The following is a 27,176-nucleotide window of genomic DNA, read 5'->3' as shown; positions in this document are numbered from 1 at the left end:
TGTTTCGCTTTCCAAGCCAGTGTGCTTAACCACTGGCTAAACAATTCCACGTGTTAAAATGCCTGGGCTGACATAAAGCTGAGATTTGCTGTCCTGAAATCTCTCCCCTTTGGACCCAGTTCTGCTCTCCTGAGACACAAATAAAAAGTCGAATCCATCTTCCACAAGACAGCCTTTCAGATATTTGACAATGGCTCTCCTCTCCCCACTAAACCCTCTCATTTCTTCTCACTGACCCTCAAACACCCACACTTCATCATCCTTTCCCTGCTCTATAGGAGAGGGTTTCAATTTGCCAAAATTCTTCTTAAACCATGATATTTAAGTGGCTACACAAGTGTAGGAAAACATGGAAAAATTACCTTTCTCATTTTGGACACTGCTTTTTAAAATGCAACCTGGTCCCATTGCATTTTTGGCAACCGTGTCAAAAGATAAGCAAATATTGAAAGTTGGCCAGTCGTCACCTGTGTCATTTTTTTTTCTTTAACTTGAATTAATGTAAAACTACTTTTCCCTAATCCACTCCTATTCTGAATAATTTAAGTAGATCAATTTTTAAACCCAAGTACAATAACACATATTTTTATTAAACACCATATTATTAGATTTAGTTACTGTTTTGGCCTACACTGATCTGTTTTGTTTTGCTTTTCTTTAATTTGAAAAATATAGAAAGCAGGAAAAAAGAATAATTTTCCAGTCTGACTACTTTTTCTTAAGTACATAAAGAAATAAAGGTTTTTTTCCTCTACTGCTCTATAGGGCTCCCCAAATAAATCTATACTTCCCCCAAACAAAACAAAAAGTGTTTTACACACATACTAGTTTTAATAGGATCGTTCTGTAAATATTCTTGTTTTGTTTATGTTTTTTTATTTAAATTGAAATATATGAAGAAGAGAGAAAGTGAAAGGAAAAATAATCTGCTTCTTGATGTTATATATATATATACATATATATATATATAACATACATACATATATATATATATATATATATATATATATATATATATATATATAATCTATGCATTTACTCATTCTCTTTAATTCAGATGTTTCTGAATTTTGCTATCTGATATCCACAGTAACCCTCTCAGCTTCCAGAGGCTAATCAAATATTCAACAGGCTTGCAATGACAACTTACAACTAGAAACTCCTCTCCAGGGCATTCTGTAGCCTGGGGTTCGGTGAACTGTGGCCTTGGATTAAACTCTATCCTGGGTTGCTTTTGTGGAGGTAAAGTTTTATTAGAACACAGCCACTTCTGTCTGTTAATGTCTTGTCTTTGGCTGTGTCTGTGCTGTAAGCACCCCATGAGGTCGTGGTGACAGAGGCCAAATGACCTGCAAAGCTGTTGGTCCTTTCCAGAAAAAGTATCCCGCTCTGCTTAAGCCGCTGGCGGTAGTCCACATGTTGTAGTATTCAGCTCATTACTGAGAACCAAAACTGGCATTGCCTCATCCCCTTGTTAAACGACTAAGTCAAAACTAATCTAGTTATTTGCTTCAGGAAATAGTTGCTTGTAAGGGGTAAAACTTACACTGCAAGACCCACATCAAAGCCACCAGCAGAAGTCTTTCCTCAGGGCCCATCCATCTGAAGCCATAAGCTCTGCCCAGTCCTAGTCACCTTCTCACCTGCAAGAACAGTGTAACTTCCATCAACTCAGGTCATAAAATCCTCTAACCATCACCCCTAATGTGCCCTCCTGCGACAGCACTAAGACTGGCAAGTTGTGTCCTCCCTTCTCTAGAAAGTCCAATGAACTTAGATTTGCCTGAACAATAAGCTTTTCTTGTCACTTTTGTAGGAGTGAAGAGTTGACATTACAAACCCTCCAAACGGCAGCATCACCACCTGCATTCTCTTATTCCCATTAAAATACTGAGAGCGTTTCTATGAGATACAACTACATACTTTTTTATACTTGGGAAAATAGGCTCACAGAGGCTGAAGCTGTACTCAGATGACATGTCCCGTGTCACAACTCTAGAGGGGCACGTAGTAGGAAGGACTGTCAGGGTCCTTCCTTAGAGTCCCAGGTCTCACTCTAGGTCACAAACTGAACAGGGATAACCATTTAGATCTCTCGCATAGGGATGGAAACAAAGGGCTGAGCTGTATTGTCTACACAGTTTCTTTCAATTCCAAAATTCACTGAGAGTATGATTTTTCAGCGGTTAGAAAACCTATTTCTTCACACTGGTCTCTTTCAGCAAGACTCCACTGCCTCAAGCAAAAGGCACAAGAAATAGACTGACTATTGATGACTGAGTTAAGTTCTACAGCTTGGTTGCTGCGATAAAAAAATGAAAATTGTAGAAATGATTCTAACTATTTTTATAACAAACATATTTGCATTTATTTCATGCTGTTAACAACTTAACATGTAATCATGCCTCCTTGAAGAAGTAATGCTTCTTCTGTGATTGCATTAAACACGCTGGGTTATATCTTCCTACTAATCTATTCTCTATTATGGCTGCCTATTTTGAGAGCTAGCATAACAATTCTCATAAATGATAGCATTATATTCTGAAAACAAAGAATGTGATGGCACAATTTATCTTGCTACTTTGCTTGACTTAATGGCAGTTGGGCTTTCCTAGTCTAAACCAGATTTTTTTCAGATCATAAATATTTCATTTTTAATTTATTATTGATTTAGTTTGATAGCAAATAACTCCATGAATGCTGAGTTTGGAAATCTGTTGTAAAAAATTATTAAGCATTTTCTCCTCTGTCTGGCCCTGGATTTTTATCACACTGAAATAGAACAGTGGGGCTACCTGAAGAAAATAGATTCGGGATTTTTAATTTATCTGATGTAGTTAATTAACTGGTCAATTAAAAACAAAAGGGCAATTAGTGCTGAGCACATTTGTTCTGATGATGAACAGACCATCTGAAAACTGATCTTGATTTCTGCCATGAAATTCTTTAATGTCAAGGGAATGTTGCTTTAGGTAGAGGAAGCATGAGCCCATTAGAAGTAATTCACCTGCAACAATGGTTTCTTTGGTGCTAAAGCAACACATGTAAGATACAATTAGAGATTACATACTGTTCCTCCATTGGCCATTCTATTACCCTGGATTTAGAGCGATCACCAAACCCATGTAGTTAATAGTCATTTCTTTTTCTGACTACCGCAGTGAGAAAATAATTTCAGAGAGTGCAAAAGGGGTAAGAAAACGGCATAATTTGTAACTAACCTGATGATTTCTATACACAGTATGTATTAATGAACCTAAGTCTCCAGCCCCCAAAATGGCGTCATATAGATATAGCTACAGATGTTAACGAGCCTCAGGCTGAGAGAGCCAGACAAGAATAAGTTCCCAAGCTGCCCTATGTCCTTCAACGTGATGTGCTAGGTCATTGTAGGCATTTTCTGTGGCTTGTAAGTGTGGTTGGTGAACACCAGTTAGCATCCTTCCCAAGCCCCTTTCAAAGGCTTGATAAAGAGCTACACATTCACATCCTTCCTGCCTTTTTAATTCATGCAGTTGTCCCTTGTTCCCAGCGTGAAAAGAAGTGGGAAAATTCTTTTGAAAAAGAAAAAGAATACAGATGCCATCTCTCTTTTGGTAACTCCCACTGTGTCCCGGGTCTGCTGGGCATACCACAATTAAGCATGGTAACAACCTCCCAGAGTTCCCCGCTGCCTGAGGTCAGGCCAGTACTCCACTTTCCTCTTCATTCCTGGTTTACCAACAGTTGTGCCACCTTCACAGACTGACAGATGGTGTTGTGGCCAGGGGATGGATGGAGGGATTGCTATCCTTTCCAAAATATCAATTATTCTGACCCAAACAAAGAAACTGTTAATGTTGTCTGGTTTAAGAATAATTAGTGTTGGGTATGGCCTCCCAGTCACAGGAATGATCTCTGAATTCCCCTTTCATCTGCCTTCTCGGGTTAGATGTTAGCCACGGACAGAGTACGATGAGGTCAGTTTAGGGCAGGATGCTCATAGGCTGAAGGCACTTCAAAACATGGGACATGCTTGTTCTGCTAAACACATAGTATTTTTGCTGAGTATGTGTACATGGAGTTAGAGAAATACAGTTCAAAAATCTTTGCCTGAGATCTTTACAGCCAAGTCTATTTTAGAGTTTAGACCACTGGCCAACAAAATAACTCTCAGAAGCTCCAAATCTGTTAGGGCCAGATACTAAATAATTGCAGTTTTGAGAGCCATGCGATCTCTGGAACAACTATTCCATGCTGCCTTTATAGCACAAAAGCAGCCACAAGCCATACAAATAAAGAGGTAGGTTGGGTTCCAGTGAAACTTTTTTACGAGCATAGGTAGAGGACCAAATTGGGTTGGCAGTCCCTTGTGTGCTGGTCCCTACTGGGCCTTTAGAAAGGCAACGTGGCACAAATTTATGGATTGAGACACATCTCAGTAGGCAGCAGCTCTGTCATAAACCAATGTTTTTGGTTCAGCAACAAAGCATAGAAATAGTCACACGAAGGTGAACAAAATGGAGCAAACAATGTCACATCAATTCAGGACAGGTTTTACCATCAAATGAATTTTGCCATCCAAGTTACAAAGGTACTTCAACTTTCAGAGGTTTTTGTTTCAATATTTTGCAATTGCCAAAAAACAAATCGCGTAGCTATGTATAGTCCTTTGTTGAAGTGTTTAAAACTCTTTCTTTTGCATTGAGAAATTCCATGAAAGGAAAAAGAAACATATGTGGTCAAGAGGGCACACAGTTTGTCCAGTAATAATAGAACAATGGCCTTAGCTGTTTGGTCAAGGACCAAGACACTGACTTCTCCAGGCCCAAATGATATTTAAAAGATCACATGGCCTATAAACCTCATCTAAAATGACGTGCCGGTGGCGCATGTTTGAAACTCTTTTAGACCTTCTGGGAGTTCTTTTAAGTTAATTTTACATACTGGCTTCCTTTATTTTGCCTCAAGCAATCTTTAGTGTTCTAGGGACCTAGAAGAAATTCCTGTGGCTGTTTTGTGTGTCAGCGACCAGCATACTTTGAGTATTCTCCTTCCTTAGACAGTTTAAGCTTTGACGAATGGAACTTTCACAAACGGCACCGGATACATAAACATCAGCTTGTTAGGCTATCATCATAGCTCTTTGCCAAATCAAACCTCCCCTGGGTTTCGCCCTCATTCCAGGACATTGATGAGCAATCAGATAGAAAGGACAGTATTTGTTATGAAATTATATACGGGGTTCACTCAAACAATCTTAGAATGTTAGCACTGGAAGGAATGTAAAGGTGATCTCTAGGTCAAACCCTTCCATTCCCCTAGGAGAAAACTGACACACAATGGGATTGTAAATGAATCAGTCGCCCAGCGTTACTAAGCTGGTTTAGAGACCAGAGCAGTAGCAACATCTCTGGATTCCAGTTTATTTTAGTCTTTTCCTTCACAATACTAGATTGTTTGGCTGCCAAACACAAACCAAGCACGTACTTACTGAATGACTATGGGTTCTACATTACACACCACACCAAGTATTACAAGCAAGTATTCCACACAGCGTTGATCTTCCAGGTGACATGCAAACTCCGGCAGTCTAATGGAGCCTCTGATAATACCCAGCTCAACGTGGATGTCATGCCACTTTGCTCTGGAGTCTTGAAGGAAAACTTCAGGGGAATTCAAGGTGAAGAATGGTTGTACTATTCAAATGATTGTGGTTATGAGAGACCAAAAAGTAAAAGAAAAAAATCACAAATTGGATTAGGCAAAAATTTTGTTTTAACGGCTTATATCTGGGAGTTACAGGGCCGTAAACATGGCAGGATTCATAATTTCACCGTATCACGTATTATTATAGGATTTGGGGATAGCAGGACACAACCCAGTAACACTTAAATATACGAAACTGGAATACATGAAGCAGAACTCTCATTTCTACAGATTGAAGTGAGACAAGTGTTCCCAGAGAGAGGACATCAGCAGGCCAGGGCTGCAGGAAGCAGCTTATGTGTGGCAGGTGGTGAGGTTAGCTAGATTTTGTGAGCTTCCGGGAGAAGGGGTATTTTAAATAATTCCACCAGCCAAGGAAGAAGAGTCCATTCCTGCGTGTTAGGTACCTGGGCTTCTATATATCATTACCCAGGAGGGTTAGAGCCTGATAAAGGAGGTAGCAAACTGTCTGCCAAGAGGAATTCACAGTTTTCAGCCATGTCTTCAAAACTGGGTCAGGACAACATTTGTGAAATGTTTTATTACATTGGGTCAACAAAATTATGTCTCAGCCGCTGAGCTGTCCTAAATATTGACAAAGATCCTGGCTTTGATTGTCATTAGTTTGGCTTAGGTCACGTGTCCATCCTTTTACAAGACATTGTAGCCAGGAGAAAGGGTTCCTGATTGACAAGGCCCTGGTCACATCTTTATTCCTGAAACTGGGAGGTGGAGGCAGTCCCACTCCAATTATATAGACTGAGGATGTGTATGGGGGTGGTTCCTCTAAAGAATGTCCTTTGCATTGAGAAATTCCATGAGAGAAAAAGGAAACACACATGGTCGAGAGGGCACAGCTTTTATCACAAAAAAGGGGCAGAATTCCTGGGTTGGAAAAATGAATATCCATCAAATAAGTTGACCTGTAATTTATTTGTAAACTAGGATTTTTTTGGGGAAAAGGGTACTGATAATAATTGTGTCATGGCATTTGGGTAAACAGAAACTGTCCAGTGTAATAGGACCTATGGTCTTCCTACTATTACAAGGTGTGATCAAACAATACGGTGAATGCTTAAATTTTAAAAAAGAGTATTACAGTAAAAGACACATTGCCATTAATCCCCCTCAAAATACTCCCCCTCTCTTCGAACACACTTATCCCTTCATTCTTGCCACCTTCTGAAGCAGTTCTGGAAGTCCTCTTTCGTGAGTGTCTTTAGTTGCGCTGTCATGGCTGCCTCAAAACCCTGAATCATTTTGATTTTGGGGAAGAGCCAGAAGTCGCACGGAGCCAGATCTTGTGAGTAAGGTGGATGAGGACACACTATAATGTTTTTATATGGCAGAAATTGCCATATACCAGAAGTGATAGGTGACACAGAGCATTGTCCTGATGGAGGATGATTTACAGCACACTTTAAAACACACAGTCTCTCAACAGTAGCTCACATCTGACTGACTGCACAGAACACGTTGAAACTTGTCACACACTCTTACTAAGGTTTGATGTGCCACTTCCCATATGAAGGTCCCTGCCTTTCTGTTGGATGGCACTCGGCAGCAGCATTCACCTTTTTATGTGATCACAATGGAAAGGCTGTGTTACACATTGCTTCTGGTAAATTTCTATCAAATAAAAACATTACGGTCTGTCCTCATCTACTTATTCACCGGATCTGGCACCGTGTGACTTCTGGCTCTTCCCTAAAGTCAAAATGACAGGATATCGAGGCAGCTATGACAGCACCACTAAAGACACTCATGAAAGAGGACTTCCAGAACTGCTGCAGAAAGCGACAAGAACGATACAATAAGTGTGTTCAAAGCGGGGTGGGGGGGCATTTTGAGGGGAGTTAATGGCAATGTGTCTTTTTACCGTAATACATTTTTTAAAAAATTTAAACATTCACTGTAGGTTTTGATCACACCTCATATATGGTTTTTAAGGGAAACGTGGAATGTCAGGGGGATTCTAGGCAAGTCAAGGAGCTTCATCTGGAGACCATGGATGACACATATGCAAAGTGCGTGGAGACTAGCTCTGTGAGACTAGACCAGAAGTACCTACTGAGTAATCTGAATGGGAAAGGACAGTTAGAAATTCATTGTATATGACCTTGAATGTCACTCCAAAGACTTTAGATGTTTTTGCAATGGAGAGTGAGAAAAGGTTTTAGAATAAGGGCATAATTAGACTAAATCTTTGTTTTAGAAAAATGATTTTGGTTGTAATAGTCACGTGAGTAGAAAGGACAAGACATTTAGTCAGGAAAACTGTTTAGAGATCCAGTTTTCTTGATCTTACATGCCACGGCTCTAGTCAAAACCATTATTGTCCCTTTCCTGGACTATAAAAGTAGCCTTTTAGTTTATTTGTATAATTCCACGTTTTACTCCATTTCCTCCATTTTTCACATCAGCCATGATGTTTGTAAGATATAAATTAAACTGATTTGTCCTGCTGAAAACCCTCAGCTATAATTTGTAGTACAACACCCGAGGCCTCTCAGGCTCGCATGCCTGAGCCGCTATCCACATCTCCAGCATGGCCTCTGCCTCTGCTCTGACTAGCAAGCTGGCTCTTTTCCAGGTCTTTGAAAATGCAAACGCAGTTCTGCCTGGGGACCTTGTCTTTCTTGTTCCTTTTTGCTCAGACGGCTGGTCACATTCCTCGTTCTTACCTGTCTTACTCTCTGTGGTCCACTCTGCCACCCATGTTCTCTTCACCTGGCTAAGAGCTACTCAGCTGTCAAGTCTCAGCTCAGAAATGGTGCTTGAACCCCACGCCGTAGATCTCACATATCACTCTTTCTTCTTCAAAGCATGACCGCATTTATCACTATAATTATTTATAACTATTTATCAATATGTGTGTGCGTGTGTGTTTAGGTTTGCTGTTTTATGAAATGTCTGTGTCTCTTACTAAATGTAAGACGTCAAGGGTAGGAATGGAGTCATTTAGGTTCCCCACTCACACCTACATACCTACTGTCTTTCAGAGAAAAAATTGATATAAATACATACATAAAGACAGACATAAATATTTGTTGAAAAAATTATAAATGAATAAATGTATATAAAATAGGATTTTATTCAAATGCAATGAGTTAAAGGCTTAGAATCTGTTGTTGAATGAAATGGAAAGATGACACAAGATATGAGAGAATTTGTGAAAGTCATTACCAACTCAATATAGCCTATTGACTTGAATATTGTTTATTTGCCCTTTGATTTTTATTCCTTGATTAAATTTGAAAGCATTTAACTTAGATTCATAAAAACTTAATGTTGAGTAGGGTCAGTAGCTTTTGCTTTAAGTTGAAGTATCTAATACCAGAAAGAAATGGGAGGTTTTAAATTTTAAAAAATATATCAGGAAATGATCAAAATATTATTTACTAGCTTTACTCTTAAAATCAACATACTTCCAAAAGGCATTTAAAATTGCATTTCAAAGGCAATTAGTGGAAAATGTATTTCCACTAAGTTAAAAGTTCCCATGGGTCTTATCATTTGATATATAATAATTTTATCACATGTGACCTGGGTGAGTTTATCCTGACTTTATTCCATATTTTACTGAGATCGTGAGTTTTATGAGCCTCTTATTAGATTTTTCTTAGGGAGTAAAGGCCAAACAAACACTTTCTTGGTTTAATTTATCATTGGAAAGTGTAAATATCAAAATACATTAGAGAAAATTATGATGTAACCTCATAGGTAAAGTATGTCCATACTTGAAATACAGCACTTCCAGAAATTGATTTCCTACAGTTTATAGCACAATATTAATTTTAGTTCTAGTAATATTAGGAAAAATAATGTTTCCTAATGAATATGTTATATATCTATAATATATAATACATCATATAATGTATAATATATAACATATATTAACATACATCTATAACATATGTAATATATTAAGAAATATATTTTTTCTAATAAACACAACCTCAACAATATGAATAAAAAGACTGTTAATGTTATTTTTATTTATGTTGACAAAAATATTGAAAAATTCCATGAAATGTATTAAATCACTACACACACACAGACACACTGGTGGTACCAAAAAAATGTATAGAAGTGGGCACTTTGGTCAACGTTGCTCAAGCAGTAGTTCACCGTAATCAGATGTGTCTGGACGCTGATGGTAACCGCTTTGAGCACCTCTTGTAATTGCAGAAGTCAAACATGGCTTGTATTCATCTTTTGCTATCAGTATATATTGAGTATTACAATTTACAATTTTAATAGTTTTTCTTTCTTAAAACGTGTATACATTTTTTGGCTATATATATATAGAGCAATATTCTATCTCATTCCTAATGGTATAAAATAAAAATAAAAGTCATTAACAGAATTGCAGAGGTTGGTTTAATATGTTTTTAATCTTTTTTAACATTTTAAAAACAACTGAACTTAAAATTATAGTAATGAACATTTTAATCACATACAATACATTCAGTTGAATTGCATTCCAACCCATTAACTATTACAGCAAATTTGATAGCAAATGAAATGTATGTCTGAGGTGCAAATGGAAATTATGGAATCTGCAAAGTACACATATCTGTAAAATGCACACCTTTAGATTGCTTTTATTTTGGGCAATAACATCTTAATATCAAATTAAATTAATATGCAACAGTTCATATATATTGCAAAATATGCATTTTTGTGTATTTGTCATTTCATGACAATTTTTGTTTCTTTCAGACTCTTGAGAGACTGACTGGAAGATAGACTTTTCTTTGCTGCTGATTGTATGGGAGAAACTTTGACTTTAGAAAGTGGAAATGAGGTTGCTATGGAAACTGGTAATTCTGCTGCCGCTCATAAATACTTCTGCAGGTAAAGTGTTCTGTTATTATGAATTTTGATTGATAGTATATTGGTGTTTATTTTTTCTTCAGATGAAGCAATTTTCAAATGTGTAACACTTATGTTATTTGAATGACTAAGTGATAAAATTTTGAAGTAATTTTTATGGCTAATACAAGGAGTTCAATCCTTTAAAATGTATCAAGTGCTATTTAAGAACAGAACTAATATTATTTTAATTATAAATTTTCAAATATGAATTTTTTATAGTAAAAGAACGTGATTAAATGATTTTTGTCATCAATAAGCAAAAGAGGATAGTTATTTATTATTTCCTTTATAGTGAATTCTTTAAATAATTAAAACATTTTCCCTCAAATTTAGAATTTGGTATGGGAAGAAAGCTATATTGATATAGAATGAAAGTGACATAGAATGTTACATAAGAACTAGATTAACTTTTGTGTTTTTTCTTTCCATTTCAATGATACATTGTTTCATTCAAGCTAAATATATTGTTTGTGTATCAGTTAGCTTTTTCTGTGTAACAAACTACCCTAATTTCAGTGGGTTAAAATAACAACAACCATGCATTTAGTTGACAAATCTGTAAATTGACAATTTAGAGTGGGTTCAACTGGCTATTCTTTTGGTTTTGCATGGGTGCCTTAAATCTATGGTCAGCTACTGAGCCATCTGAGACCGACTAGTAGTCTCAGACATTCTCAGCTGACACAACTGGACTACCATGGCCCTGGTCCCAGGGTCTCTCATCATCTGTGAGTCTGGGCTGTTTCACATGATGCCTGCCCAGAATTCTAAGAAAAATCAGAAATGTGCCGAGAAAAATCTGACATGTGCAAGACTTTTTGATGTCAAGGCTTGGAACTGACACAATGTCATATCTGCTATATTATTTTAACCAGTCCAAGTCACAAGACCAGTCCAGATAGAAGGGATATGGAAATATATTCCATATCTTGACAGAAGAGCTTCAAATTACACTATAAAAGGACATGGAAATAGTAAAGGGAATAATATTGGCTGCATTTCTAAATAACCAACCATAGTCTGCTAGACCATAGTGTTTTACTTTAATTTTATTGTTTATGATTTTTACTAGAATGTAGTTAGCATCAATATTGTATTATTGTCAGGTGTACATCATAGTTATTCAACAGTACTCACCTGGCATTATACATAGTTATTACCATATTATTGATTATATTCCCTATGCTAAAGATCACCATGACAAGTCCAGTAATCCTCTGACACCATACCACACTATCACAATACTATTGACTATATTGCCTATGCTGTATATTACATCCCCAAGACTTATTCATTTTCTATCTCAAACTTTGAAACTCTTATTCTTCTTTATCTTTCCCCCCTTTTCTAATTTTTTAATTAGAGTTGACATTCAATATTATTTTGTATTAGTTTCAGGTGGTGTACAGATAGTGGTTATGTAATTTATGTAATTTACAAAGTGATCCCCCAACTAGTCTAGTACCCACCTGGCACTATGCATAATTATTACCATATTGTTGACTATATTCCCTCTACTTTACATCCCTGTGACTATTGTGTAATTACCAATTTGTACATCTTCATCCCTTCACCTTTTTCACCCTGCCCCCAACCCCTCCCATCTATCACCCCGATAAATCTAGTATCCTTCTGACACTACACATAGTTATTACAATATTATTGACTGTGTTCCTTATGCTATACCCTAACTCCCCATGACTACTGTTCAACAACCAATTTGTACTTCTTAATCCCTTCCCCTCTTCAACCCAACCCCTAACCGTCCTCCAAACTGGCACCATCAAAATGTTCTCTGTATCTATGAGTTTGTTTCTGTTTTGTTTGTTTATTTTTCTTTAGATTCCACTTAAAAATGAAATCCTATGACATTTGTCTTCTGCTGTCTGACTTATTATACTCATCATAATACCCTTTATGTTCATCCACGTTGTCACAGATGGCAAGATATCATCCTTCTTTATGGCTGAGTAATATTCCATTATATACATGTACCCCCTCTTCTTTATTCATTCATCCATTCAGGGACACCCAGGTTGCCTTCATATCTTAGCCATTGTAAATAATACTGCAATGAACATATGTATGCTCATGTCCCCTCGAAGTAGCGTTTTGGGTTTCTTTGGATAAATACCCAGAAGTGGATTACTGGGTCCCTCTTTGTCTCTTGTTATAGTCTTTGTTTTAAAGTCTATTTTTGTCTAATATAAGTATTGCTACCCCAGATTTTTTGTTTGTTTGTTTCCATTTTCAGGAAATATCTTTTCCATCCCTTTACTTTCAATCTGTGTGTGTCTTTCTATCTGAAGTGAGTCTTTGATTTCCATTCAGTGAGTCTCTTGTAGGCAGCATATGAGTGTTTTGATTTCCATTCAGCCCCCTTATCTTTAATTGGAACATTTAATCCATTTACATTGAATGTAATTGTTAATAGGTACCATGTTTCCCCAAAAATAAGACCTAGCTGGACATTCAGCTCTAATGCATTTTTGGGAGCAAAAAATTAATATAAGACCAGGTCTTATATTGTATTATATGGCCTTATGTTATAGTAAAATAAGACTGGGTCTTACATTAATTTTTTCTCCAAAAGACGCATTAGAGCTGATTGTCTGGCTAGGCCTTATTTTGGGGGAAACATGGTATTTAGTTATTACCATTTTATTATTTATATTTTTTATTTTATTTACTTTTTTCATCTTTAAGAAGACATTCTATGATTCCTTGTAACACTGGTTTGGTGGTGATGAACTCCTTTAGCTTTTTCTTGTATGGAAAGCTCTTTACCTATCTTTCAATTCTAAGTGATATTTTTGCTGTGTAGAGTAATCTTGGTTGTATGTCCTTGCTTTTCATCATGTTGAATATTTCCTGCCAATCCCTTCTGGCCTGCAAAGCTTCTGTTGTGAAATCAGCTGATTGTCTTATGGGAGCTCCCTTACAGGTAATTAACAGCTTTTCTCTTGCTGCTTTTAAGACTCTTTGTCTTTAACCTTTGGCATTTTAATTACGATGTGTCTTGGTATGGGTCTCTTTGGGTTCATCTTATGTGGAAATCTCTGAGCTTCCTAGGCTTGTATATCTATTTCCTTTGCCAGGTTAGGGAAGATTTATGTCATTATTTCTTGAAATAGGCTTTCAATACCTTGCTCTCTCCCTTCTCCTTCTGGTACCCCTATGATGCGAATGTTGGTATGCTTGATATTGTTCTAGAGGCCCCTTAAACTCTCCTCATTTTTTTGTATTATTTTTTTCTTTTTGCTGTTCTGATTGGGTGTTTACTGCTATCTTATCTTCTAAATCGCTGATTCAGTTCTCTGCATCATCTAATCTACTATTGATTCCTCTAATGTATTCTTCATTTCCATCATTGTATTCTTTATTTCTATCTCGTTCTTTTTTATGGTTTCTATCTCCATTTTTATGTTTCCCGTCTCTTTGTTGAAGTTCTCCCTGAGATCAGTGACCATCCTTGTAGCCAGTGTTTGTAACTATGTATCTGGTAGATTATTTGTCTCCATTTTGTTTAGTTCTTTTTCTGGAGCTTTGTTCTGTGCTTTTATTTGGGACCTGTTTCTTTTTCTCCCCATTCTGTGTCCCTGTGTTTGTTTCCATGTACTGGGTTGGGGTGCTATGCATCTCGGTCTTGGTAGAGTGGCCTTATGTAGTAGGTGTCCTGTGGGGCCTAATGGTGCAGTCTCCTGGTCTCCTGAGCAGCACACTCCAGTGTGTCCCTTGTGTGGGTTGTGTGCCATCTTCTTGTAGTTGAGCCTTGGTTGCTGTTTCTGCATCAATGGGAGGGATTGACCCTCAGGCTCACTGGTTGTGAGGACTGGCTGTGACTACAGTGGAGGAGCTGCTGTGTAGGTGCTGACCCTACAGAGCAGGATCTGCCTCAGCAGGAATAGCATTCCATTATTAATTTCCAAGTTCACCTATGTGAGTTGTCCCAAAGCATGGACACTGACTAAGTCATCTGATCGTCAGAGCCGCCCTTCTATCATATCCCACTGCTTCCCAGCAGCTGTGATATGGGAACTGCTGACGTTTCATATAATCACAACAAAGCAGAATATATTGGGAGAAACACAGGAACCAATATAACTTACAACCCAGAAACACAGGAATTATAAGAGCCACATATTTAATAGCAATTTCAAGAAATGGAAAGATATACTGATCTTAAAAGTTATGAGAATGCTAAAACATGTGGAAATCAACCATTAAAATCAGAAAACCATATAAATAAAGGCATTTTTACTACCAGAAAATCCAGTGCCTAGAAGTGCTACAGTCATATTTATTCAGTTATGACGTTATTTTGATTTGTGTCACTTCTAACTATAACAAAGATTCAAAGTGAAATAGTAATGTATTTTGTTTTGGAGGGACAATAGATTTAAAAAGACAGAGTCATCAATTTGTCCCCAAATTATACCTTTGTGAATAAGAAGTCTATTCCTATACTCAAGTTTCAGCTTCCTGTATAAATTTAACATTAACATTTTTCACTTTAAATATGTCTATTGAATCAGCATAGTTTCTCTAAAAGATGTTTTGTGTTAAATTAAAATAAATTATTATTCTCAGAATACAAATCAGGTCTGAGGAATTCTCCAGTTCTTCTGTTAATTTTTATTTATTCAGATAGGATGTGATTCAACACGTCGTTTTGCTTGATTCTAAAGGGAAAAAATAATCATATATCTTTGGTGTACAATTTCCTTGTGAAAGAACAGATTGGATCTTTTTTATTTTTTTTTAAGCCATAGCTATTGAAATAAAATTATCTGAGCTAAACATTGTCCTAGAGGTAAGGAGGCTGATAATGATGTATACAAAAGAGCATTGCTTTAAATCTATTTGTCGTTTTAGAGATTTCATGGTGTGTCTTCCTACTTGCAGATACTGTGCTAGTTTAGAAAATTATATTGTCTAATGTGATAGCGCTATTTCTATGCATATGTATAAGGTCTTCTTTGTTTTCCTAAAACTTACTTTTTATTCGTTCTGAAAGGCCAAGTTTTTTTTTTTCATAGTTGTGCTTTTTCCTCCCTATTTTACTGTTACAATATTTTCAAGATGTTAACATTATAAACCTCCCCATATTCTAAAATTGAACTTAAAATTTTGTTCCACCCTCTTCCCCTGATTTTTTTTTTTAATAACTTTACAAGTTCTCCTGTACCATTTTTATGGATACTGGCCTTTGACTCTTTACTATGAATCACAATCCATCCAGACTTATGTTATGGTTCTGGAACATTTTTGAAATTATGAATGTTTCAAAGTTCTAATGTTATATTTTTGTATTTTTAAAAAGTTAAAAGAAAATTGAGGACCATCTAATTAAGAAACATAATTGTTAAGAGGATACTTTATAATCGTTGCGTGAATGTGTCTGGTATGCTAAATAGTTGTCCCCAGGAATATCTAGGTCCTACAATCTGGGACCTGTGAATTTTACATTAAATAGCAAATGGGTTTTGCACATGTGATTAAGTAAAAGATCTTGAACCAGGCAGGTTATGCTGGAATTTCTGGCTGGGGAACCAGAGGGGGATTTGATGCAGACAGGGAGGCGATGTGAAGCCAGAGCAGAGAACAATGAGAAGACTCCACACTGCTGACCCCAGAGCGAGGAAGGGGCCGGGAGCCAGGAGCAGCAGGACCAAACTCAGGCAGCTGGAAAGGCACAGGGACAGATGGATTTGTGGAGGAGGGCCGCCCTGTGGCTAGCTCCATTTCCACCCCGTGCAACCCAGTTTGGACTTCTGACCAACAAAACTGTAAGAAAATACATGTTTGTTGTTTCAAGGCACCAAGCTGTGGTTTTTACAGAAGCCATAGAAAACTAATGCAATCTGTTTCTTCCTCACTAGACATTAAGTGCAGGAGGGCAGGGAGTGAACCTCCTGGCACTTGGTAGGGATGCAGTAAATACTTGGGAAGGAAGGAAGGAAGGAAGGAAGGAAGGAAGGAAGGAAGGAAGGAAGGAAGGAAGGAAGGAAGGAAGGAAGGAAGGAGGGAAGGAGGGAAAGAGGGAGGGAGGGAGGGAGGGAGGGAGGGAGGGAATGGGTTTCAGTGTTGTTGGTCCTACCTAGATTATCATCAACTAGAAGGAACTCAGTCATCTAATTTCCTCCGGGGAACAACTGGTTCTGTCTATCCCCACACCATCGCCCTTGTGTTATGATTTACTGTTCTAGGATCCTAGAGACGGAGGTTGGGTAACCCGTAAGAGTTCCAGATGATGCCCTGTTTGAATGGTACTCCCTAAGGACAGAGGTTTCCATCGGCTTTATTCCCGCTGCTGCTCTACACCCTAGCAGACAATCTGTACATATTTGTCAAATGGGTTGAAGAAAGCCATTCCATTCAGGCCAGCACGAGTGCCTCAGTGTGCCAGGCACTGAGCTTGACCCTGGACTTCAGCAGTAAGTTAGACGGCCACGGCCCTGCCCTCTTCATCCTTCAGCCGAAACATAGAAACGAGCACACAAGTCAGGAACTGCAACAGGCAGAGTACAAGCTGCTGTTTGGGTGACATAGTGGGGAGCATGTGATGTGATCATGTCCTGGTGGGGGGCATGTGTGCTGTTTTTGCCAACCCTCAGTCCATTTCCGCTTCCTCTGTCAAGAATACCTGGTCTTCTGGGGGTCCACTGGTTCCTACCATTCGTGGTTTGAGTGGCCCCTGAGACCTTGTGGGTCATTCAGGTGAAAGCGCGCCCCCTCCTATACTGATCGTTTCCGGATCTGTTATATCTGAGCCAATCCCTGGGATTTGACTAAAGTCAGACAACACAGAGGCATTCCATCTGTGCTGTTCCAGTCAGTGTAAGAAGGTACCAGGGGCCACTGCGAGGGGACCGTTGGCCAGAAAATGAAATGCATAGCAAAGCGGGACAACCCCAGGGAAGAAAGGCAGCATTTCCTAACTCTACCTGTGGACTTTCAGTAAACAGCCAATAACGCATACTTTCCCTACTTTCGGCTAATTTTAGTGAGACGCTGCCCCTTGTGATGGAAAGAGTATCGTCTACCAGAGGTTAGAAAACTTTAGGTAACTTTAAGTCCAAGTAACTGGCGATGCTGAGGTTAGAAATAGGACTTGGGATCACTGCCTGCTCACCGCTGGAAGTGGGGAAGCGCAAATACAGGAGAGGAAAAAAGGCATAACTTTTCCTGAGAGGAAAACAACAGTATGAGGAGGTTTAATACAGATTCAGAAGGCTGATTCTTAGCCCCGCGGTACTGAACCATCTACGTGTCTTAGGATCGAAAACACATGCGTGCAACTGAGCTAAATATATGGAGCACACTGACAAGTGGAGGAAAAGTTAGCAACTCTAAATCTAGGTTTTTGTCTATTAGACAATACATGGGAAGTTTTCACAAAGAAGCATTTTACTCTTAAAGAAATATTAAACAGTGTCTGTCACACATTTGTAATGAGTGTAAAGCAGGAACTGAAATACCATGAAGGATCAGATTTTGTTGATGATAGAATGTCCCCACGTGTGGGAAACCCAGGGTTTACTGATCTGGTTAACTGTTCGTTTCCTACAGTGAAGAAGGCTCAGCATATACCAGACACTGCTTTCTTTAAATCTTTGACTTTACTAGGATTTTTTTGTAAAATGTGTGAAATCAAAGGCAGATTTCAAAATTCAAGTTCAAAATATTTACCCGTTTGCGTTTTTAAAGTATTAAACACTCGATTAATAAGGTAACAGTGACAAACAGCTAAATCACGCACTATATTAGGAGTTATCCCGGCTGAGGGGCAGCATGATTTTAAACCCAGGGTTTAACGGAACTCTGTTGTCCTTAGAACAGTGTCCTAAAGGTCAACGGCTGGAATTACAGACTCAAACATAACAGGAGGTGGCCAACATCACTAGTTATAAGGAATTTTATTTCCGTGAAGTTCAGTATGCATGCCATCTTAAGAATTCCTACTTGATGTCTTCCCTTTTAACTTCGTTATTTAAAAAATCTTATCACTTAGATGCAGTTTTTTCCAACAACCCTCTTGGTTGTTTAAGGGGATTATTGTGTACCATTGCATTTGTTTTGCTACCAGCCCAGCACTTCTGTAGGAATCTTACAAAACTACGCACTGGACACCTATTTAGTCAGTCCTGAAGGAGGGCTGTTATTCCGGAGGAGACTCTGTTTTTAAGAGAGAAATTGAATAATTCAAGGAAGGACCTTGGGGTGAGTCCCATTTTTTGGCTTGGCAGAATTCCTGGCTCCTTCAGGCGTTCTAACTATTGTGTTGTGTCATCAGGGCTCAATGGGATGGTTTCTCCCACTGTATTAATCACTCTTCAGAAGTAAACTGAGACTGGAAATTGTAAGAGCTCTTTCCTGCCGCCGTTTGCATGTAATGTCTACCGACAAATGTGCTTACATTCTTTTCAGAACTTCTCCCAAAGTAATTGGTTCAAATTTGAATGAAGTTGTTTTTAGTGCTTATACCAATAAAGGGGGAGAAAAAAAAAGGACGAAAAAACTTGTGTGTCAGCATTTTTACAGAGCTTGCCATATTACAAATGGGCTTGCTTTGAAGTGAATCTGAGAGAAAATCTACCTCCTTCTAAATCATCACAATCAGAGGACACTGAAGAGTATTTATTATTGCTTGAATTTTCCTGTACGTCAAACATCACCTTCTGTTGAATTGCAAACCAGAGTAAATGAACTTCCAGAGAAAGCCACGAGGATGGAAATATGCACTGCGACCAGGATTTCTTCAGAGGACAGTGCACCGCACAGCAACTCCCTGAAATGGCAGGTGTGATGAACCTGCTTCTCTCAAGGATCCCAGAAGCACACCCTGGACGTCCCCCTGGCACCGAGTGTGATGAATATTGAGCACACCACAGCCCACGCTCGGCCTCGGGCCTTGCTCAGATTTATTGTTAGCATCCCAGCTCCTTTTGGAACGGGACGCCAGGCTACATTTTTAAGTCAAGTGACATCTTTGCCATTTCTAATAGAGATGGCCCAATTTAGAAATGCTGAAAACGCCGTTTTTATGCAATGCCTCCTGCTGTCGGTGGTCATCTGATTACCAAATGTTCCTCCAAAGTAATTGATTCTGGAACCCTAAATGAAACTCTTTCTTAGAACTGGTAACAACGTAGAACATTTTTTTCTGTTGTGTCAGCACTGGGAGGACGTGGTTGGTATATAGACGAGACATTCTGCAGGGAAGATAGACCCTTAGGAGAAGGGGATGTGGGAAATAGTGTTTTCAACTTGAAGTCTTCAAAGGGGAGGGTCACGTTTTCTTTGGAAGTAGTGTTTTCACTTTAAGGTACCGTAAATAGCTGTGCTACAAATTTAAAATAACACGAGAGGTTGAGAGCTTTTCTTCTCTGACTTAAAACTTTCCTGAAATTTAAAATCAGACTCCTTCCCGTGGCCAGCAGGACACTAGACAGCCTGACTTTTGTCAACCTCTTCCATCTCAACTTGTACTTTTGTCCCTTTTCCTCACTACTCTAGAGCCATACTTCTTTCTTACACTCCCAGAAATATCATAGTTGTTCCATGCTCAGGGCCTCTGCACTTGCTTTTCAGCTGCTCAGAACACTCTTCTCCAAATGCTTCTAGGTCTGGCTCTTTCCATTACACACACCTCAGATCAGTCACCTCCATACAATGATCTCTTAGAACCCTGTGGAGGCAGCCATCACCTGGTCCCACCCCTGGTCCCTGTCACTCTCATCAGCCCTTCCTACTGTCTTCAGTGCACTTACATTATCTGAAAAATCCTTATTTACACATTTGTTTATTACATGTCCATTTTCTGTCTACAGTAGAATATAAGTTCTGTGTAGGCAAATATATTTCTAGTCATATATGTGGCCACCTCTCTCATGCATAGTACAGTGCCTGACACATAGTAAGCACTCAACGAATATGTTTAAATAAATGATTAACCTCTTAGAGTAATCCCCCAGGACTTCCTAGGGGTAATCCAATATTCCCAAACTCTCTTAGAATTTTAATGGATATTATTAGAATCCAATTTTAGACATAAGTGTTGTAATCACAATATATCATTTAGTCTCAGATAGGCACATTTTTACTTGAACAACAACAACAAAAGGATATATACTGAACACACAAAGCTGCTCCTAATTTTTGAAACTAACTCGTGAGCTTTGCTTGGAGGCACTTGACATGGGCAGGCGTCCTTTTAGTGCTGTTTGTTCAGGGAGTATCATACTCCACATAGAGCCCATGCTATTTGTATATTTTAGGTAGCAGATCCCCAGTGACATTGGGTTAAAAATAATCTAAACATTTAAAGCCATTAGGCTGTATTTTATCTCAGGATGTACTCGTTCATTCCTTTCTAGTTCAGTCAAGCCCAGCTATCAGTCAAGCCCACACCCATTACTTCTCCCCGGTCTTTGGAGTTGCCTCCTCAGCTCTTTCCTGTTTCCCAGTATCATCTGTAGCCTTTCCTAGACGTGGCACATGGACACCGACTCCTATGCAGAAAATCCTTCACAGCTGATTTTGTCATGAGTCTGTGTCAAGACCCTCACAGACACCATTTCCTATGAAGTTCAAGATGCCTAATCAAGCATTCAAATTCAATTTCCTTCAACAAATATTGAAAGTTCTCCAATTAAGTCAATTCAACCTGTGTCGTGAGCCATATCTTCCTTACCCTCCTTCATGTATCCTTCATTTAAGTCAGACTGTATTACTGGGAAGACCTTGGCACGTTTTCAGTTTTCCTCCCTAAGCCTCTCTTCATATGAGTGTCTCCACCTGCATTGTTCTCCTTGAGATTCAATCTCTCCTGTAGAAGTCAGTCAAGTTCAAATATGACCTCCTCTCTAAATAATCGTCTATGCAACAGGAAGTACTTGTTTCTCCTTAACTGGATTCCATGAAGAGGAATTATGTCATTTCCACACACTTTGCTTAAAAAGGGGTCATTTTTCTCAAATATATACTCATTCTGAGAACTATATAGTATTTACTTTGGTGAAAATACGTTTATAACCATGGCATGCTCAGCTCTAAAAGGAGCATAGAGACTAACCTTTTGTATTTGATTAGTTCTGCCCTATACCTAGTGCTGAATAGTTTACAGAGTGATTCTGTGCATCACTTCATCTGTGCTTAACTGTGGCAGAGGCAGGTTGTTACCATGTTTCCCCAAAAATAAGACCTAGCCGGACAATCAGCTCTAACGTGTCTTTTGGAGCAAACATTAATATAAGACCTAGTTTTATTTTACTACAATATAAGACCGGGTCTTGTTTAATATAATATAATATAAGACTTATGTAACATAAGTCTTACGTTGATTTTTGCTCCAAAAGATGCGTCACAGCTGATTGTCTGGCTACGTCTTATTTTCGAGGAAACACGGTATCTTCCTTCTATAGCTGGAGAAAGTGAAACTCAGAGGTACAAGAATTATCAAGGACCATAGGACGAGGAAATGGCAGAGATGGTGATGAGAACACAATGCTCAGATGAAACCTTGTTCGGTATTTATTCAAGACATCACTTCTTGGCACAGATCAAATTTGTGTAACAGTTGGCTTTTAAAGTTGATGTCAGTTGTGTTTATAGGCCAGGTTCTGTTCATAGTGAAATATGATTTAAAGAGGTAGTCTCCAAATTTTTATGACCTACAAATAAGCATATAAACCCAACATGTCTATGTGTATGTGTATACATTAGAAAACATTAAAAATATAAATTAACAAACATAATAGACAAAATAGGCACAGAATTTCTAATATAATTGTCTTTTCTCCCCATCAATAGTTCAGCTTGTCTAATCTCTAGGAGCGAACTGGTCCTCTTCAGAGACCGTGTATCTTAAAGATAAGAAAGTATGTGTCCTTGTGGAGGAGGTGACAAAGAAAGAACAAACCATCTGCATTTACAGTAGTTCTCACCTCAGGAGAGTACGGGATTTGGGGTTCACACCAGTCACGTTTGCAACATCATGAGTCAAGCAAAAGTGGGTAAATTGGAAAAAAAGTAGATTGGATGTGTCTCACTTCATTAAAATATTATGCAAACCTTAGGACACATTTACAATCTACAGACCCCATTTGAAACTGTAGATATACGTATCAATTGCTGATAGCTGTGTAACTAACCACCCCCCAAATCCGTGCTTTAAAACAATTAATTCTGTTCTATGATTCTGCAACTTGTCTGGACATTTTCTGTGCTTGTTTCACTCTTCTCTCTGGTGTCACTGAGTGGGAATCAAAGAAATCTAGAAGCTGGGAAGGGAGAGAGAAGCTAAATTACCCAGGGCCTCTTAAGTTATGACTAGGAGCTGGATTTTGTTCAAAATACCTCCTAAGTATATGGATTTTTTTCAGCTATGTTGTCATGTATTTCCTTTCTCTTTCCTTTTTTGAAAAAGGAATCACTTTAGTATATTTTAAACTAGTGTGAATTGACAGATCATTAATCCATATGGAAATAATGTACTTCTCAAACTTAAATTTACATTGGAGTCACGTAAGGACTGTCCAGAATACTGTGTCAGAGCCCCACCCTCAGCAATCAGACTAAATCGTGTTCAGTTTGGTCCCTGGATTAAGTACAAGTGTCACTTCAATGCATTTTCACAAATTGACCCCCCACCCCCTAATGAAACCAGCACTGAAATAAAGATGTAGGCCATGGCTGCCACCAGAAAGACCTTCCAGTCACAGCTGAGACCAAAGGAAAACCACGGTCTGACTTCTAATCGAATAGACTGTTTTACATTTTGTATGCAAAGTATAGGCAATACAAAACTTATCTCTGCCATATATATCTATAATCATATTATAATAATCATTACATACGATTATAATATATATGTATAAGATCAAACAGTACGTACTCTTTCCCAACTGACTTTTTTAATTCAATGTCAGATTTGTGACGATCATCCAGGTTGTTGTGTGTAATTTTTATTCTCATTACTGTATAGGAGTCCATCGTGTGAGTCTTTCACATATAATCTTCTCCTTTTACTTTTGATGAGTGAGCTTCAGGGTTTATATTTTTAGTTTTTTAATTTGCCTCCTTCCGTCTCATTGAGACATAATTGGCAGGCAAAATTGTATGTACTTCAGGTACACAGCATGAGCCTTCCATATCGGTGTGCGTCGTGAAATGACTGCCTTCCTCAAGCTCACTGAGACGTCCAGTACCTCACCCCGTCAGAGGGTGCAATCTCCCAATGAGAAGATGAATAACTCCCGGGGCTCTCATGTCATCATGGGGACGATAGTTAATAACACTGCGCCGTATTCTCACAATCTGCCAGAAAGTTGATGTGAAGTATTCTTAACACACACACACTCACATACACTCACATACACTCACACACTCACACAAATAGGGTTTCTACAAGCTCTGAACATGACTCTGACATGCAGTCACTGAGGGTGGGTACCACTGATATGGTGACAAGTGTACACGGAAAACTGAAATTAAACTGAGATTCTGTTTGGCCCCCATGGTGTCGGTGATGCTGCCATAAGCCTCCCATCCTTCCCATTTTTCCATCTTCATTTGAAAACCACTGAAATATTTAGGCAGAGAGGTGCTGGGCCTGCCTGGTAGCAGCCCTTGAGAGCTGAGTGTTGTTTTCAGGAATTTTGTAAGCAAGTTGTTAAAACAGCCATTATTCAAAACTAAATCATATCACTTAAAATTTAAAATCATATTAAATAGATAGTAAATATTCAAAATTGATGACTTCCTAATGACTTTACCATATTTTACTATTATTTAGGGTCTGGCGGTTACTTGTATTATTGTACCTCCATGGTGAGAATACTGTACCATGGAGAATTACTGTATATCTTCCCAAATCCTCATGCGGCGATGCCATGTGCCTAGCTGGAAATCAGCCATGGAAGTATTTATACCATAGAAATTGGCAAATGCGACAGATCAGGGCTTGATTTAGTGCTGATCCTGAAAGGGTTTTCAGTAATGAAATCATTTGTATGAGCATGAGAAATAGTTTAATATTATATCACATGTCAGATTTAATGTCAATAAATTTACCTGGAAAATAGATAGTGGATTGGAATGCAACTCCACTGTCAAATCATTGATGAACTGCAGCCAGAGACTGGCTGGGGGTATAAGTGCTCCGTACGCTTAAGAAAGCCTTCTGCGAAAGAAAACGGACTTTATGGAATTTATAGTAAGGAGTATTGTATACTGTGTTGTTTTTTAAACTGCTAGAATCCACTATATTATTAAAATAGGTACTAACATACACATGTATGTACATGCACAGGTATATAGGTATGTAAGCACATATATATGTGAACAAAATCATTTTTCAGAGAGGTGGCTGTTAAAAATCTGCTAGTGTGCTGCTGTGTAGCCATGTTTTTACTTTTTCACCTTTTTCCTTTTTCCTTTCTTTTCTTTTTGATGGAAGTATGCCACATTTACAGATATATTGGAGACTCAGGAATAGATGTAATATGTCAATATACTATTGTTTTTGTCTCTTTTAGCATTCATTTAGCTTTTGATATTTTGTTTACCCTGCAGAATTAGTGCTAATTATAGAAACAAAGATAACAGATTTTTATTTTATTTTATTGGGGAATATTGGGGAACAGTGTGTTTCTCCAGTGCCCATCAGCTCCAAGTCATTGTCCTTCAATCTAGTTGTGGAGGGCGCAGCTCAGCTCCAAGTCCAGTTACCATTTTCAATCTTTAGTTACAGGGGGCGCAGCCCACCATCCCATGTGGGAATTGAACCGGCAACCTTGTTGTTGAGAGCTCGCGCTCTAACCAACTGAGCCAAACGGCCACCCCAACAGAATTTGACTTAAAAAAAAAAAAAAATCTCACCTTACAGGTGACCAGAGAAACAGATGAAGAGAGTTTCTTTCCCTCAAAATTAAAAATTCAAACTTCAAAATTTCCTAACATGGGCAGCTCACAACAGGTGTTGTCTGTTCACATTGCTGAAAGCTGATAAAGGTGAAACTTGGGACGTACAGAACTGACACCAACATTTTCAGGAACGACAAAACTCTCCCCAAATGCACTGAGCAGCTCTGTAATCAGTTCTTAATGCCAAGCCAGGAAGCAATGATGGTTTGTTATGTCACAAAAGCACAGGGAGGACTGTTTGTGTCCCCGTATTTGCGAGCACAGGATTACAGAAATACTTGTGAGCTCCAGGCCCCTCTGTGCAGCTGCAAAGGGAGGGGGTGCGTGCCCCAGCCCCTTGGTGGAAGCCTGGTTAGAGTCACCAGTAGTAAAGGAAAGAGTGCTGTCGGGGAGCAAATTTCCGAGGTCAACTGCCTGGCCACCGCACTCTCCATAACCACCAATTGTCCTTTGGATGGGGACCTCTTTACGTGGCATTGCTACTCTGAATCTTGTCAGATGAGATCATCCGAAATATCCAAGTTCATGGCCATCCATTGATTTTGCTGCCCCAGGCCTTCATCTCTCTTAAGTGGAAGCTGACCGTTTGCCAAACGATTTGCTGCTGAGCGATGGTGTATTTGCCGAAGCTGGATCACCCTTTCTGTTCGAGGAGGCATGTGAGGATCCAGATGGGCTGTTTAGAAAACTGGTTCCAGAAAAATCACCTCTGATGCTCCTGCTAGGTTTCCTGTTCCCACTCGGTGGACACTCCGCCCCCGCGGCATCTGCCTGTGGCTATGTTTATAAAGTATTAAAATAACTCCAACGGAGAACATAGGAACAGAAAAGGGGTGTTGAAGAAAAGTCAGACTGTGACTAACCATCTGTATCTGGGGACTGGCCGCTCAGCCCATTCGATTTGGCCTTTGGAGACATTCGAGTTAGCTATCCATGTACTAGGAGATGACCACAGCCCTTTCCAGTCCTGGATTCAATGATTTTCGTATGAAAAGCATGAAACACTCCTACTGTTTCTTAACAGTGACAATGAGAAAATATCTGAGGACAACACTGCTTTCTGCTAAAAGGCGCTTTGGGACTCAGCTATCAATTTTATTTATCCCACTTATGCTATTCCCTGGGGTAATTATGAGTGGTTGACTCTGGGTTGCTTTTTCATCAAATGTTTTCTGATTATTACTTTGAAATTGTTTTTAAGAGCATCGCTGACGGAGGGCACTCACATGGGTAATGCTTTTAAAATGCCAGCGTGCTCGTTGAGTTGTCCAATGCTAGGATTGCAGGCTGCGGCTGTGCTGCGCCCTCATGTCCCAGCCTATCAAGCTCATTGATTAGTCTGCTGTCAGTCAAAGTGGTCCATCGGCTAATTCAGTGAGCTGCCCAGACACTCCAGACAAACTACTAATGCAGGGAGACCGCCTGGAACCAATGTTTAGCAGCTGACGTGGTAAGAACATAAATTCTGAACCATCTATGATCATTTCATTCTTCTGCTGCTTATTTTCCGTGGAACACTGAAGGAGAAATCTGAACCAGGAAACAGAAAGGAGCAACAAATGTGGCTTAGCTAAAACTGCATTTCCTCAACGTCTCTTCCCTGTGTGATTCCGGATCCAAGCTGAGAAAAAGGAAGGTGAGCTTCAGAAGGTGACAATGGCACTATTCTCTGAAAGCTC

The 27,176-nt window shown here is 38.9% G+C and overlaps 1 protein-coding gene across 1 annotated transcript in view; it reads left to right on the top strand.

Annotated features, from left to right (window-relative positions):
• The window catches only part of CNTN6 (contactin 6), a 245,443-nt gene that overhangs the window by 41,222 nt on the left and 177,045 nt on the right, over window positions 1-27,176 (top strand). Inside the window, exon 2 of the mRNA XM_081072742.1 lies at window positions 10,414-10,548. Coding sequence (XP_080928868.1) covers window positions 10,494-10,548 — 55 coding nt within the window. The 5' untranslated portion in view covers window positions 10,414-10,493. The remainder of the gene's footprint in view (window positions 1-10,413; window positions 10,549-27,176) is intronic.

The sequence above is a fragment of the Rhinolophus hipposideros genome (genome assembly GCF_964194185.1).
Source record: "Rhinolophus hipposideros genome assembly, chromosome: 14".
Classification (NCBI taxonomy): domain Eukaryota; kingdom Metazoa; phylum Chordata; class Mammalia; order Chiroptera; family Rhinolophidae; genus Rhinolophus; species Rhinolophus hipposideros.
This window is presented reverse-complemented; position numbering and strand designations above follow the sequence as displayed.